At 39.9% G+C, this 13,149-nt stretch overlaps 1 protein-coding gene across 3 annotated transcripts in view; it reads left to right on the forward strand.

The window, feature by feature from the left end:
• SLC28A2 (solute carrier family 28 member 2) overlaps positions 1-13,149 on the forward strand; it is a 120,804-nt gene that overhangs the window by 56,428 nt on the left and 51,227 nt on the right. For all 3 annotated transcript variants that reach the window (XM_082450090.1, XM_082450089.1, XM_082450091.1), the window contains one exon: positions 1,224-6,962. In XM_082450090.1, the coding sequence (XP_082306216.1) occupies positions 1,224-1,341 (118 nt within the window). In that variant the 3' untranslated portion in view covers positions 1,342-6,962. The remainder of the gene's footprint in view (positions 1-1,223; positions 6,963-13,149) is intronic.

The following is a 13,149-nucleotide window of genomic DNA, read 5'->3' on the forward strand; positions in this document are numbered from 1 at the left end:
TATAGTCTTCCAGGGAATTGAAATTTTTTCCATTAAGAGAATTTTGTAAAGACTGAAATGAATGGAAATCCAAAGGTGCAATTGTCTGGTGAATACGGCGGATGAATCAGAACTTCCCAGCCAAGCTGTAACAGTTTTTGCCTGGTCATCAAAGAAACATGTGGTCTTGCCGTACCCTAATGGAAGATTACGCATTTTCTGCTGACTAATTCTGGATGCTTTTCATCGAGTGCTGCTTTCAATTGGTCTAATTGGGAGCAGTACTTGTTGCAATTAATTGTTTGGTTTTCCAGAAGGAGCTCATAATACAGGACTCCCTTCCAATCCCACCATATACACAACATCACCTTCTGTGGATGAAGACCAGCCTTTGATGTGGTTGGTAGTGGTTCATTTCGCTTGCCCCACAATCTCTTCCGTTCCACATTACTGTACAGTATCCACTTTTCATCACCTGTCACAATTTGTTTTAAAAACAGAACGTTTTCATTACATTTAATTAGAGAATTGCATGCAGAAATATGGTAAAGAAGGTTTTTTTTCGCTTAACTTATGTGGAACCCAAACATCAAAGCAATTAACATAACCAAGCTGGGGCAAATGATTTTCAACGCTTGATTCGGATATTTTGAGTATGTCAGCTATCTCCCGCGTGGTATAGCGTTGATTGTTCTCAATATCTCGATTTCATCACTATCAACTTCAACTGGTCTACCCAACCGTGGCGCATCATCCAGCGAGAAATCTCCAGCATGGAACATCGCAAACCACTTTTGACACGTTTGATCAGTCACAGCACCTTCTCCATACACTGCACAAATCGTTTTTTTCGCATTTCAGTTGCATTTACCTTTCTTGAAATAATAAAGCATAATATGCTGAAATGTTGCTTTTTTCTTCCATCTTCAGTATTAAAATGGCTACACAAAAATTCACCAATTTTGATAAGTTCTTTTTTTTAATTGCATGCTGATATGACAGCTGTCACAATACAGTCTAATACAATTGTTTCGAATGAAGTTAAAGACAACTAAGTGCTACTAGAGCCATCTTATGGAAAAAACCGAATGAACATTTTGGCCAGCCCAATATTACGTCATTGTGATTGGATTCATTAATAAGTTTCTGTTTTTGTTTTCACCTGCTTGGTAGAACTTAATGATACATCTTGTTGCATTGTTTTTATCTGACCCACTATGTATCTCTCTGGCTTTTCATTTCAGTACCTCTCTGAATGGAACCAACCCTCCTTCTTTTCCTGGTCCCTGGGAAGATAAAGAGGTCAGTGCCATAGCCCTTGCTAAATGCTGTGACCTCTACACCAATGCTGTCTGTGCCTAAAGCTGGTCCATTTCCGTAACAGTCCTGATCTGGATGGCTTTTTGATGGCAAAGTTATTTTCGTACTCAGAGTTCTCATTCTACAGCTAACTCACCTTGAACTTTAATAGTAAATGTAAAATATTCATTTTGGTTCACTGTATGTCAGTAATGAAAATTAGCCCTCGTTTTTCCATTATTTGGCCAAACCAAATAAGAAATTCCTTATGGGCTCTGTCTGAGCTTAGAGTTGAAATAATAAATATTACCATGTCAAAAAATGTCTTGCAAACCTTGCTTCTAGTTGCCATCTTAAAAATTATGTGATGTGTGCCAGAACTCTTCTATATATGTTCTGGTAAAACAAATATGGGAGGCAGGCACAGTCTGCCTTGGAGTTTGATGAGTGTCATTCCTCTCTGCCCCTTACTGAAAGAAGACGTATGCAGGCAAGTTATTAAAAATCTTGTACCAGTTTTCTTATCGTAAACTGGGAAGAATGATGTTTGCCCTGTTCACTTCAAGATTATAATAATCAAAGCAGTGTGTGGAAGTTCTTGGAAGATGTAAAGTGTGTTTCATGACTCTGTCCTAAAGATGCTACCAGAAAACTACTAGAGCTAATCAATGAATTTGGTAAAGTAGCAGGATACAAAATTAATGCACAGAATTCTCTTGCATTCCTATACACTAATGATGAAAAATCTGACAGTGAAATTAAGAAAACACTCCCATTTACCATTGCAACAAAAAGAATAAAATATCTAGGAATAAACCTACCTAAGGAGACAAAAGACCTGTATGCAGAAAATCATAAGACACTGATGAAAGAAATTAAAGATGATACAAATAGATGGAGAGATATACCATGTTCTTGCATTGGAAGAATCAACATTGTGAAAATGACTCTACTACCCAAAGCAATCTACAGATTCAATGCAATCCCTATCAAACTACCACTGGCATTTTTCACAGAACTAGAACAAAAAATTTCACAATTTGTATGGAAACACAAAAGACCCCGAATAGCCAAAGCAATCTTGAGAAAGAAAAACGGAGCTGGAGGAATCAGGCTCCCTGACTTCAGACTATACTACAAAGCTACAGTAATCAAGACAGTATGGTACTAGCACAGAAACAGAAATATAGATCAATGGAACAGGATAGAAAGCCCAGAGATAAACCCACGCACATATGGTCACCTTATCTTTGATAAAGGAGGCAAGCATATACAGTGGAGAAAAGACAGCCTCTTCAGTAAGTGGTGCTGGGAAAACTGGAAAGCTACATGTAAAAGAATGAAATTAGAACACTCCATAACACCATACACAAAAATAAACTCAAAATGGATTAAAGACCTAAATGTAAGGCCAGACACGATCAAACTCTTGGAGGAAAACATAGGCAGAACACTCTATGACATAAATCACAGCAAGATGCTTTTTGACCCACCTCCTAGAGAAATGGAAATAAAAACAAAAATAAAGAAATGGGACCTAATGAAACGTAAAAGCTTTTGCACAGCAAAGGAAACCATAAACAAGATGAAAAGACAACCCTCAGAATGGGAGAAAATATTTGCAAATGAAGCAACTGACAAAGGATTAATCTCCAAAATTTATAAGCAGCTCATGCAGCTCAATATGAAAAAAACAAACAACCCAATCCAAAAATGGCCAGAAGACCTAAATAGACATTTCTCCAAAGAAGATATACAGATTGCCAACAGACACATGAAAGAATGCTCAACATCATTAATCATTAGAGAAATGCAAATCAAAACTACAATGAGATATCATCACATACCGGTCAGAATGGCCATCATCAAAAAATCTACAAACAATAAATGCTGGAGAGGGTGTGGAGAAGAGGGAAACTTCTTGCACTGTTGGTGGGAATGTAAATTGATACAGCCACTATGGAGAACAGTATGGAGGTTCCTTAAAAAACTACAAATAGAACTACCATACGACCCAGCAATCCCACTACTGGGCATATACCCTGAGAAAACCATAGGTCAAAAAGAGTCATGTACCAAAATGTTCATTGCAGCTCTATTTACAATAGCCAGGACATGGAAGCAACGTAAGTGTCCATCAACAGATGAATGGATAAAGAAGATGTGGCACATATATACAATGGAATATTACTCAGCCATAAAAAGGAACGAAACTGAGTTATTTGTAGTGAGGTGGATGGACCTAGAGACTGTCATACAGAGTGAAGTAAGTCAGAAAGAGAAAAACAAATACCGTATGCTAACACATATATATGGAGTCTAAAAAAAAAAAAAAAAGGTCATGAAGAACCTAGGGGCAAGACGGGAATAAAGATGCAGACCTACTAGAGAATGGACTTGAGGATACGGGGAGGGGGAAGGGTAAGCTGGGACAAAGTGAGAGAGTGGCATGGACATATATACACTACCAAACGTAAAATAGATAGCTAGTGGGAAGCAGCCGCATAGCACAGGGAGATCAGCTCGGTGCTTTGTGACCACCTAGAGGGGTGGGATAGGGAGGGTGGGAGGGAGGGAGATGCGAGAGGGAAGAGGTATGGGGACATATGTATATGTATAACTGATTCACTTTGTTATAAAGCAGAAACTAACACACCATTGTAAAGCAATTATACTCCAATAAAGATGTTAAAAAATAATAATAAATAAGTAAATAAATACAAAGAAAAAGTGTTTCATGACTCTGTATGTGGAATCATTACTATAAAAGTTATTGTAATATATAATTAACATATAATTGACAAATGCTTCACTTTATGTTGGCTGGAGTTGCCCTGAAGTAGACCTTGGATGTTATCTGAATACTTTGGGAAGGATGCTGTTAGAGGTACCCATCTGAGAATGAAAGTTGCAGTTTAATGCCCTTTACTTATAGCTTATTGGGTTTCATTTCATTTTTCTTTTTGTATGAAAACAATGTATCACAATGGGCATTTGGACAATTTAAACACTTGGATAAAATATATAATTGACAAAATTTTTAAAAAATTATGTGATGTTGGTGTGCTATAAATGGGATTTGGTATGTAATGTGTACTGAGGTGAAAAGCTGTATTTCTTGGAGTTCTGTGGTTGAGCTGGGTTTATGGTACTAAAGGTACATAAGAAAGTTCCATGAATATTTCATGATAAGATTTTTCTTGTTGCCACACATTCATAAACCTGAAAACTCTTTAACATCATTACACAGTAAACAGTTTTTCCTATATGCAAACTTATAAGGAATATCCGTTTCTTAGAGTTTCTTAGAGGCCCTTACTTCATTTTAGTATTCTGCTTTAGTGCCATATTTGCTTCAAGTTTACAATGACTCTTTTAAAAATGTGATTTTCGGCAGGGAGGGGGGACAGTTTTTCCTCCCAGAGGACAATGTCTTGAGATATAATTAGTTGTCACAACTGGGGGAATGCTACTGACATCTTCGACGGAGTAGAGGCCAGAACTGCTGCTAAACATTCTACAATGCACGAGTTAGCCTCCACAACAAAGAATTCTGTGGCCCCAAATGTCAGCGGTGCTAAGGCTGAGATACTCTGATAGAAAATATTTAACATATTTCTTAATATCTAATATTATTTATAATATTAATATTATAGCCTTAAGGAAGAGTTTCAAAAGGATGTAGGAGTTCCTCAAAAAGTTAAAATTACCCCCTGGCCCCATAATTCTATTCCTTGGTATACCCAAAAGAACTGAAAACAGGTATGCCAACGAGTACATGTACACGCATGACCATGGCAGCACTATTCACGGTAGTCAGAAGGTGGAAACAGTCCAAATGTTCATCAGCGGCTGAACGGATAAACAAACTGTGTTATGTACATACAGTGGAATTCTATTCAGCCATAAAAAGCATGAAGTACTGATATATCCTACACAGAAGAACCTAGAAAACATTACACTAAGACAAAAAGCCAGACACAAAGGCTTATTATTGTATGATTCTATTTTGTATGATTCCCTTTATATGAAATATTCAGCATAGATAAATCCATAGAGACAGAATACAGATTGGTGGTTGCCAAGGGGAGGGGGGGAGGGGGAATAGGGAATTACTACTTAATGAGTATGCAGTTTTACTGTGGGATGATGGAAATGTTTTGGAACTAGATAGAAATGGTGGTTACACAACATTGTGAATGTACTAAATGTCACTGATTTGTTCACTTTCAAATGGTTAGTTTTATGTGAATTTCACCTCAGTAAATTTTATATATATGTAAAATTTATATATATAAATAAATATATATATAATTTTATGTATATAGACTATTTGTATGTTCCCTTAGCTAATCTACCTTCTTCCATTTCACAATTATCTGAGCTCAGAACCTCTTGGTCTGGGCTTCCCTGGTGGCACAGTGGTTAAGAATCTGCCTGCCAATGCAGGGGACACGGGTTTGATCACTGGTCCGGGAAAATCCTACATGCCGCAGAGCAACCAAGCCCGTGCACCACAACTACTGAGCCTGCGCTCTAGAGCCCGCGAGCCACAACTACTGAAGCCCATGTGCCACAACTACTGAAGCCTGTGCACCTAGAGCCCGTGCTCTGCAACAAGAGAAGCCACTGCAATAAGCCCACACACCACAGAGAAGAGGAGCCCCTGCTCGCCACAACTAGAGAAAGCCGTGCACAGCAATGAAGACCCAACGCAGCCAAAGATAAATAAATAAATATCTTTATACTTTAATAAATAAATATATAAATAAATACCTTTAAATAAAGTTTATAAACTTTATTAAAGTTTATTAAATAAATAAATATATAACTTTAAGTGGCGAGGGGGTGGTGGTGTGATGAATTGGGAGATTGGGATTGACTATCCGTATAGTTATCTTGTGGATAACTAATAAGAACCTGCTGTATAAAAAATAAAATAAAATAAATAAATAAATAACTTTATTAAAAAAAGAACCTCTTGGTCTTCCTTCCAGTCTCCTGTCCCAACTTCTCTCCCTTATTTTCCAAACTTGAGGTAAAAGAAAACGAAGCCTCAATAAAGAAGCATGCTTCTTGTCCTGCATGCTGATTTTTACCCCAGCCTAGTTTCTTTCTGAGAGGCAGCTGAATGCAGTGGTTGGTGGTACTGGACAGTAGGCCAGATTACTTGGGTTCTGCTTTGAGCTCTGCCACTTATCCCAGAGGATCTTGGGCAAGTTCCTTAACGTCTCTGTGCCTTGGTATCCTTGTCTGTAAAATGGGGTTAATGGGACCTACCTTATAGTTAACGGTTGTGAGGTTGTAAAGGGATCAAGAATGTGTCCGCTCACTGTAAGCCCAATGTAAGGGTTAGCTACTATTATTACCATTTAAGGAGCTGAGTTCATAACCATCAATTTATTGAGTTATGTATGAAATTTAGTTCACACGAGGAAGGGTATGGGGCGGAGGGATCTTCTTATCTCCTTTCAGGGGAATGGGCTGGCTTTCTAACTCGGTCTCCTATTTCAAGCAAATCTGGTCTAAACTCTCACACTTAGAGGGCCGCCCTGTAACAGCCGGAAGCGTGACAACACCATCACCAGCAGAACAGCCTCACAAGCGGGAGGAACGAACAGGGAAAGCTGAGCGTGATATGGGCAAACACAATGCTGCCTCCTGGGGCCAAGAGGCACTCGCAGGTGAGCACAGCAGAGACCAGGGTGGAAGTGGGCTGGGCTGGGCTGGGCTGGGCTGGGCTGGGCGGGCCCGGGTAGAGTTCCAAGTGCCTGGTCAACCCGGAGGGGAGGCGCAAGACAGGGACCAATGGCCCTCGGGCTCCGTCCTGGGGGCGGGGCAAACATGCAGATGCCCAGTTCTTGGAGACTCCATGGCGCACGCACTTGACTTCCACAAACAAGTCTCCCTGTTTCCATGCCTGATAAAGGAGTCTTAGGCAGAGAGAAGAGAGGAGCCTGAGGAAGAGCGGCCAAGAGAAAAGACTGGAGGACTAGGAAGGGGGCTGTGTTGGGATGTGGGAGCAGTAGTGGGAAATGTTGCAGGAGGGGGGACCCCTTCCAGGGCCCGAGAGTGGGCTCTTGTGTAACACTCGGAAATGAATTGTCGGAGGAGACACACGTGCTGACAAAGCGGGAGACTTTATTGGGAAGGGGCACCCAGGTGGAGAGCAGGAGGGTAAGGGAACCCAGGAAGGACTGCTCTGCCACGTGGCTCGCAGTCTCGGGCTTTATGGTGATGGGATTAGTTTCCGGGTTGTCTCTGGCCAGTCATTCTGACTCAGGGTCCTTGCTGGTGGCGCACAACCGCTCAGCCAAGATGGATTCCGGCGAGGATTCTGGGAGGTTGGTAGGACCTGTGGACTGGCTTCTCCTCTCTCCTTTTGACCTTTCCCGTATTCTTCTGGTTGGTGGTAGCTTGTTAGTTCCGTGGTCCTTACCAGGATCTCCTGTCGTAAACTAACTCATGCAAATTGTTACTGTCTTTGCCTGGCCAGGGCGGGCGGTTTCAGTCAGTGTTTCCCCTAATGGAAGGGAGACTGTGGAAATGAAGAAAGTAGAGTGGCCGACTGGATCACTGAATGGGTACAGTCTGTTCTTGCAAACATTACACCATAAAGCCTCTTTTGTGTATATTATTCCACAACCTGCAATTTTTGCTTATGTGTGTGGGCATCTTTCTAGATCGGTACATGTAAACAGTTTGTGTTTGACTCCCACTTCTTTTTTCTTTTTTTAAATTTTATTTATTGATTGATTTATTTTTGGCTGTGTTGGGTCTTCGTTTCTGTGCGAGGGCTTTCTCTAGTTGCGGCAAGCGGGGGCCACTCTTCATCGCGGGACTCCCACTTCTGACTCTCCTTTAGATGCCTGAACTACTCTTGGTGAAATTCTTTGGCTAAGCTATTGGTTGTCAGACATTTAAAAGGTTATCCTATCTGCAGGAATAATTGACTTTCAAGATAGGAATAAAAAGATTAGGAGCCGGGAGATCTGGATTCAAAGTCCTGTCCTGAGTCCCTTTCAAGCCACATGAAAGTTCTTAATAATTCGAAAGCTCAATTTCCACTTCTGCTGATAATTATAATAATGAAGATGATGATAATTATATCTACCTTATATCTACCTTATAAGTTGCTAGAAAATTTGACTTAATAATATATATGAAAAAAGTACATTATGTAAATGGTAAGGTGTGCCAAAGCTATTCTTTTCACAAGTAGTTAAAGTGTACGGATTTTTTTTTCCCTTTGGGCTGTGCTGTGCGGCATGCAGGGTCTTAGTTCCCCGACTAGTGATCCAACCCGGACCCCCTGCATTAGGAGCATGGAGTCTTAACTGCTGGACCACCAGGGAAGTCCCAAGGTGTAAGGATCTTAAATAGAGAGCATTTGTTCCTTTATACATGAACATTTGCTTGGCACTTATCAAGTTCCTTGCAGTTGCTTAATGAGATTTGCGTGTCCCCTGCCCCAATTTAATCTGTACAACCATCCTTTAAGAAAGGTACTGTTATTATCCCAGTTTTCCACAGGAGGAAAGATAGGCTTAGAGAGATTAAGTTGCTCCCTAGAGTCACATAGTAAGTGACAGAACCATGATTTGAGCCCAGGGAGTGTCTAACTCCAAAAGCCTCTTAACCACTATGTCTGTTCTCCTTCTATCCCAGCCCTCCCTGCCTTCTTTCCTTCTCTAATCCAGTGCCTCAAGGCTGACCCGTTTAACCCAAGTGATCTCATCAGCTTCTAAAGTATTTATTATTTGTGAACGACTTGTGTGCCAATCATGTCCTGCTGTGTGGCATCTTTTGTATTTTTGTCTTATTTTGCAGTTTGTCTTATTGTTGTCTTCTATTGCAGTAAGTAGAAAAATGATTGTTATAAAAACTGGCAAGTACCTCAAAGACAGAATTGTCTTTATTTAACAAGTTACTTTTATCAGGTCTTTGAATATGGAGCTCCATGAGGGCAGAAACCAAGTCTGTTTTATTTATTACCAAAGCTCTAGGAGCTAGCACTGTGCCTAGCAAAACAAAACAAACCTGCAAGCAAAAAATGCATTTAATGTTGTTGAGAAACAAAAAAGAGGAAACTCCAAGAGTTTTGTCCTAGACACCTGGGGGCAAAACAAAGCGAGAGAAAATGTCTGCTATATGAAAGAACATAGGCCTGGTACAAAGTAAGCTTTTAATCAGTATTAGTTATTATTGCTACATATGTATAATAGGTTTGGGGAGGGTATGGGTAGCAGGTAGAAAATGGGAAGGCGAAAGAAAGAAAAAATAGAGCAAAATGATGCTGGGCTAGTTTGTGAATAGATGGCCAGTGAGGACTTTTCAGACAGAAATGGGCAAAGAGCATTTAAGAATAGGGATACTTAATATTTAACCCCACCAACTTTGCCCTCAAATCTTCAGTAAAAGTCTGCTCTCTATATGATCTGGTGCCAGTGGTATTTTGATGAATTCAAGAATCCAGGTGGTATCCAGTACAGATAGTATGGTATAGGCACTCCAGTCAACAGGAGTAAAATAGAGCCATAAATTATAAGGAGAGAAGTAAGGTGTCCAAGAAACCTCAGAAACATTGGGAACAATGCTGGTTTTTCTCATTTTATATAGGATGGGGGCTCAAGACCATTTCCATTAAATTGTAAAGGATAGGGAATTCTCCAGTAGGCAGGAGGACTTTTGAGATATCATGACAGCTAAATCTTGAGTTACACTGCTGTGGTTATTCTCCGTAAGTTATGTTTATGTCATGTCCTCTCAGCTGGATTGTAAAATTTTGCAACTTGAAATGATGAGAAATGAGTTGAGTTTGTATGGCATTTTTCTATGTATGAATTTCTTTTTTTTTAACATGAGTTCATTGGAACTAACAAAACTGTTTGTGGTATGTATGATGTCATCACTTTTCTCCCCTCTGTTTTAAAAACAAGGCAATTCATGCACAGAGAGTTTAAGTACACCTGCCCTTGGTTACAGAGCTAGCAAGGACCTAAGCCAGCATGGTATAGTGAAAAGGATATAGTTTAATAAGGCTTTTCACTATATGGGTGAAATCTAGCTTTCCAATCGCTTTCTTTTATTTTTTCTTCTCTTTTTTAAAAATTGAGATATAGTTGATTTACAATATTATATTAGTTTCAGGTGTACAACATAGTGATTCAAAATTTTTACACTTTTTACTCCATTTATAGTTATTATAAAATATTGGCTATATTCCTTGTGCTGTACAATATATCCTTGTAGCTTATTCACTTTATACATAGTAGTTTGTACCTCCTAATCCCCATCCCTATCTTGCCTCTCCCCCTCTCTCTCCCCCACTAGTTTATTCTCTGTATCTGTGAGTCTTTTTCTTCTTGTTATATTCACTAGTTTGTTTTATTTTTTAGATTCCATATGTAAGTGATAATATACAGTATTTGTCTTTCTGTGTCTGACTTATTTCACTAAGCATGATACCCTCCAGGTCCAGCCATGTTGTTGCACATGGCAAAATTTCATTCTTTTTTTTCTTTATAGCTGAGTAGTAGTTCATCCAGTCTCTTTCTTACCACTATCTCATGCTACCCATCCATGTACACAATCACCACAGAGATCTACCGACTTTCCCTAAGAAATCTACACCTCAGTGACTTTGAAAAAGTACCTAACCTCCGAGAGCCTCTATTCTCACAGTTATACTAACAAAGATAATAATGGCTTCATTAAAGGGTTGTTGTGGAGGTTAAATTTTTTAACTCTAAGATGCTTGGAACACAGAAATGCTTAAGGAATGTTCTCTCCTTGATTCCTTGGCTTACTTTCTTCTTCATATCTTTCAACTTAAAGTTCAATACTTTCTGCATAACTCTACCAAATATTTCTTATATTTCTCTGCAACTTCGATGGCACCTGGCTTCATGTCCTGTGCATGTCCCAACTCCTCCCCTGGGGCCAAAGGTAGTCTCAGAAGGATGGGGCAAAGTGCTGGGTTAGATCTGGCTGGTAGTTGCTGAGGGTGGCCTGAGGCACTCCAACAGGAACCCCATGCCACGTTTAAGTCACAAGACCAAAGATCAGACTTGATGGAGCCAAATCTTTTCTCAGGGAATGGAGGTGATGTAGATCTGGGAACAGGGGTGACTAGGTCATCAAAGGGTTTCAAACAAGTACCAGATACTCATGACAAACACTTGTCATCAACAAGACAAGCACGATTTATGAAATTTATTAGAAACCACCCGTGTTAACAGCTTATATTTTTCATTAGATAATAACTTTTACCAGTTTTTATTTTTAAAAACTCAACTCTTACATCCAGAAAAGAAAAGCATATTTTTTGAAAACCCCAAATGCACTTTTCAGTTTCAAGGCTCATGTCTATCACATTTATCACATAGATTTACCTTGACTATAAAAATCCTTTCTGTATATTTTAAGCAGGAATCAAAACAGAATATTGAAGCCATTTTTAACACGTAGAACAGCAATTTCTTTGCTGAAATCATATTTCCACTTGTCAAGGGCTGTTGTTCCCTCAAGGGAAGTACACATTATGTCTGTGGCACTGAGTGTCTCATACAGAAAAAATGGAGGAGGGAGCCCTCTTTTCCATGGTGACAAGACTAAGGTTTGAATTATTCATTAAGTAAAGGATATTTATCTGTGATTAACCAAACTCAGAGGATGATTTAGGAAATTTCCCAAAGAAAATATTATCCTTCAGGTATTTGACATTTGAGGGCTCCTGTGTTCATGGTTTCAGAAGCAAATCTATGACTCTGTGAAAGGGCAAATTAGCCTTCAGCTACATGGCTATGATTTATAGAACAAAAAACAATACCAATTTATTTCCTTAGTGGATTTCAGAGACAAGTTAAATGTTTAAAACAATTTTTTAAGGTGGCTAAACAATGAAAGGCAGTATCGCTAGTCATATTTGATAAAGGGAAGATACTCAGCTCCATCGCACAGCTGTATGCTGCCTGGCCAGTGGCCACCACTCTTGTGAATTTGTTGCACATCCATTTGGCTGCTTGGCTATCCCCCGCTGTTGTGGACCACTGCCTATGGCATTGCTGAACCACTCAGATGAGTCTGGCTCTGTATCAGAGTGATGATTGGGTCCAGTGGTGCCTAACAAAGGCTTGTGGGGGGGGAGGGGGGAGGAGGATGCTCATAACAGTCATATCACATAACAATCACACACAAAATTTTCACTTAATTACTATTAATACTAATAGCTAACATTTGCTGAGTGCATACTAAATGCCCGGCACTGGGTGTTACTTGACCGAGTCCTCACAAAAACACTATGAGGTAGCCTATAGCCGTGAAGTTATAGCCCCTGGTGCTATCTGGCCCCCACAAACTGAGGGTCCTCCACAGACAGTACTGACTGGGAGGAAGAACTGAAGCACCTGAAAATTGGCCAGAATGAACTGCCAAGGCTTTAGCTTCTCAAGAAACTACCTGGGTGGGGAGGGGTAGGGCTGGGTAAAACAATCCAGAAGTGTAGGGGAGTTAAGTCTGGGAGTAGATAAAACTTAACCCATGAGAGACAGGAGACAGAAAGAAGCCAGCATTGCTCACTCTTTGTCCTGTGTGAAGGGCGGTTCTGAGAAGTAGTAGCTTCATAAGTACTTCCTGGAGCTGCCCTGGATGATCAAGCAGCCAGCTTTGTTTGCAATGAAGCTGTGGCCATCTTGGTAACACATTCGTTACGTTTGTTTTCCCTTTTTCCCTACCTCACTTCCTTTTTCTCTCACACTTTCTTCCCTGGAATTTCACCCATCAACAAAGCATTAGTACATTATCTTCTGCTTCAAGTTTTGTTTTCTTAGGACTCTCTGTTAAAAAGCACTGGTACCAGGAGTGGTCTTT

This window comes from Balaenoptera physalus (genome assembly GCF_965194825.1).
Source record: "Balaenoptera physalus genome assembly, chromosome: 2".
NCBI classification, from domain to species: domain Eukaryota; kingdom Metazoa; phylum Chordata; class Mammalia; order Artiodactyla; family Balaenopteridae; genus Balaenoptera; species Balaenoptera physalus.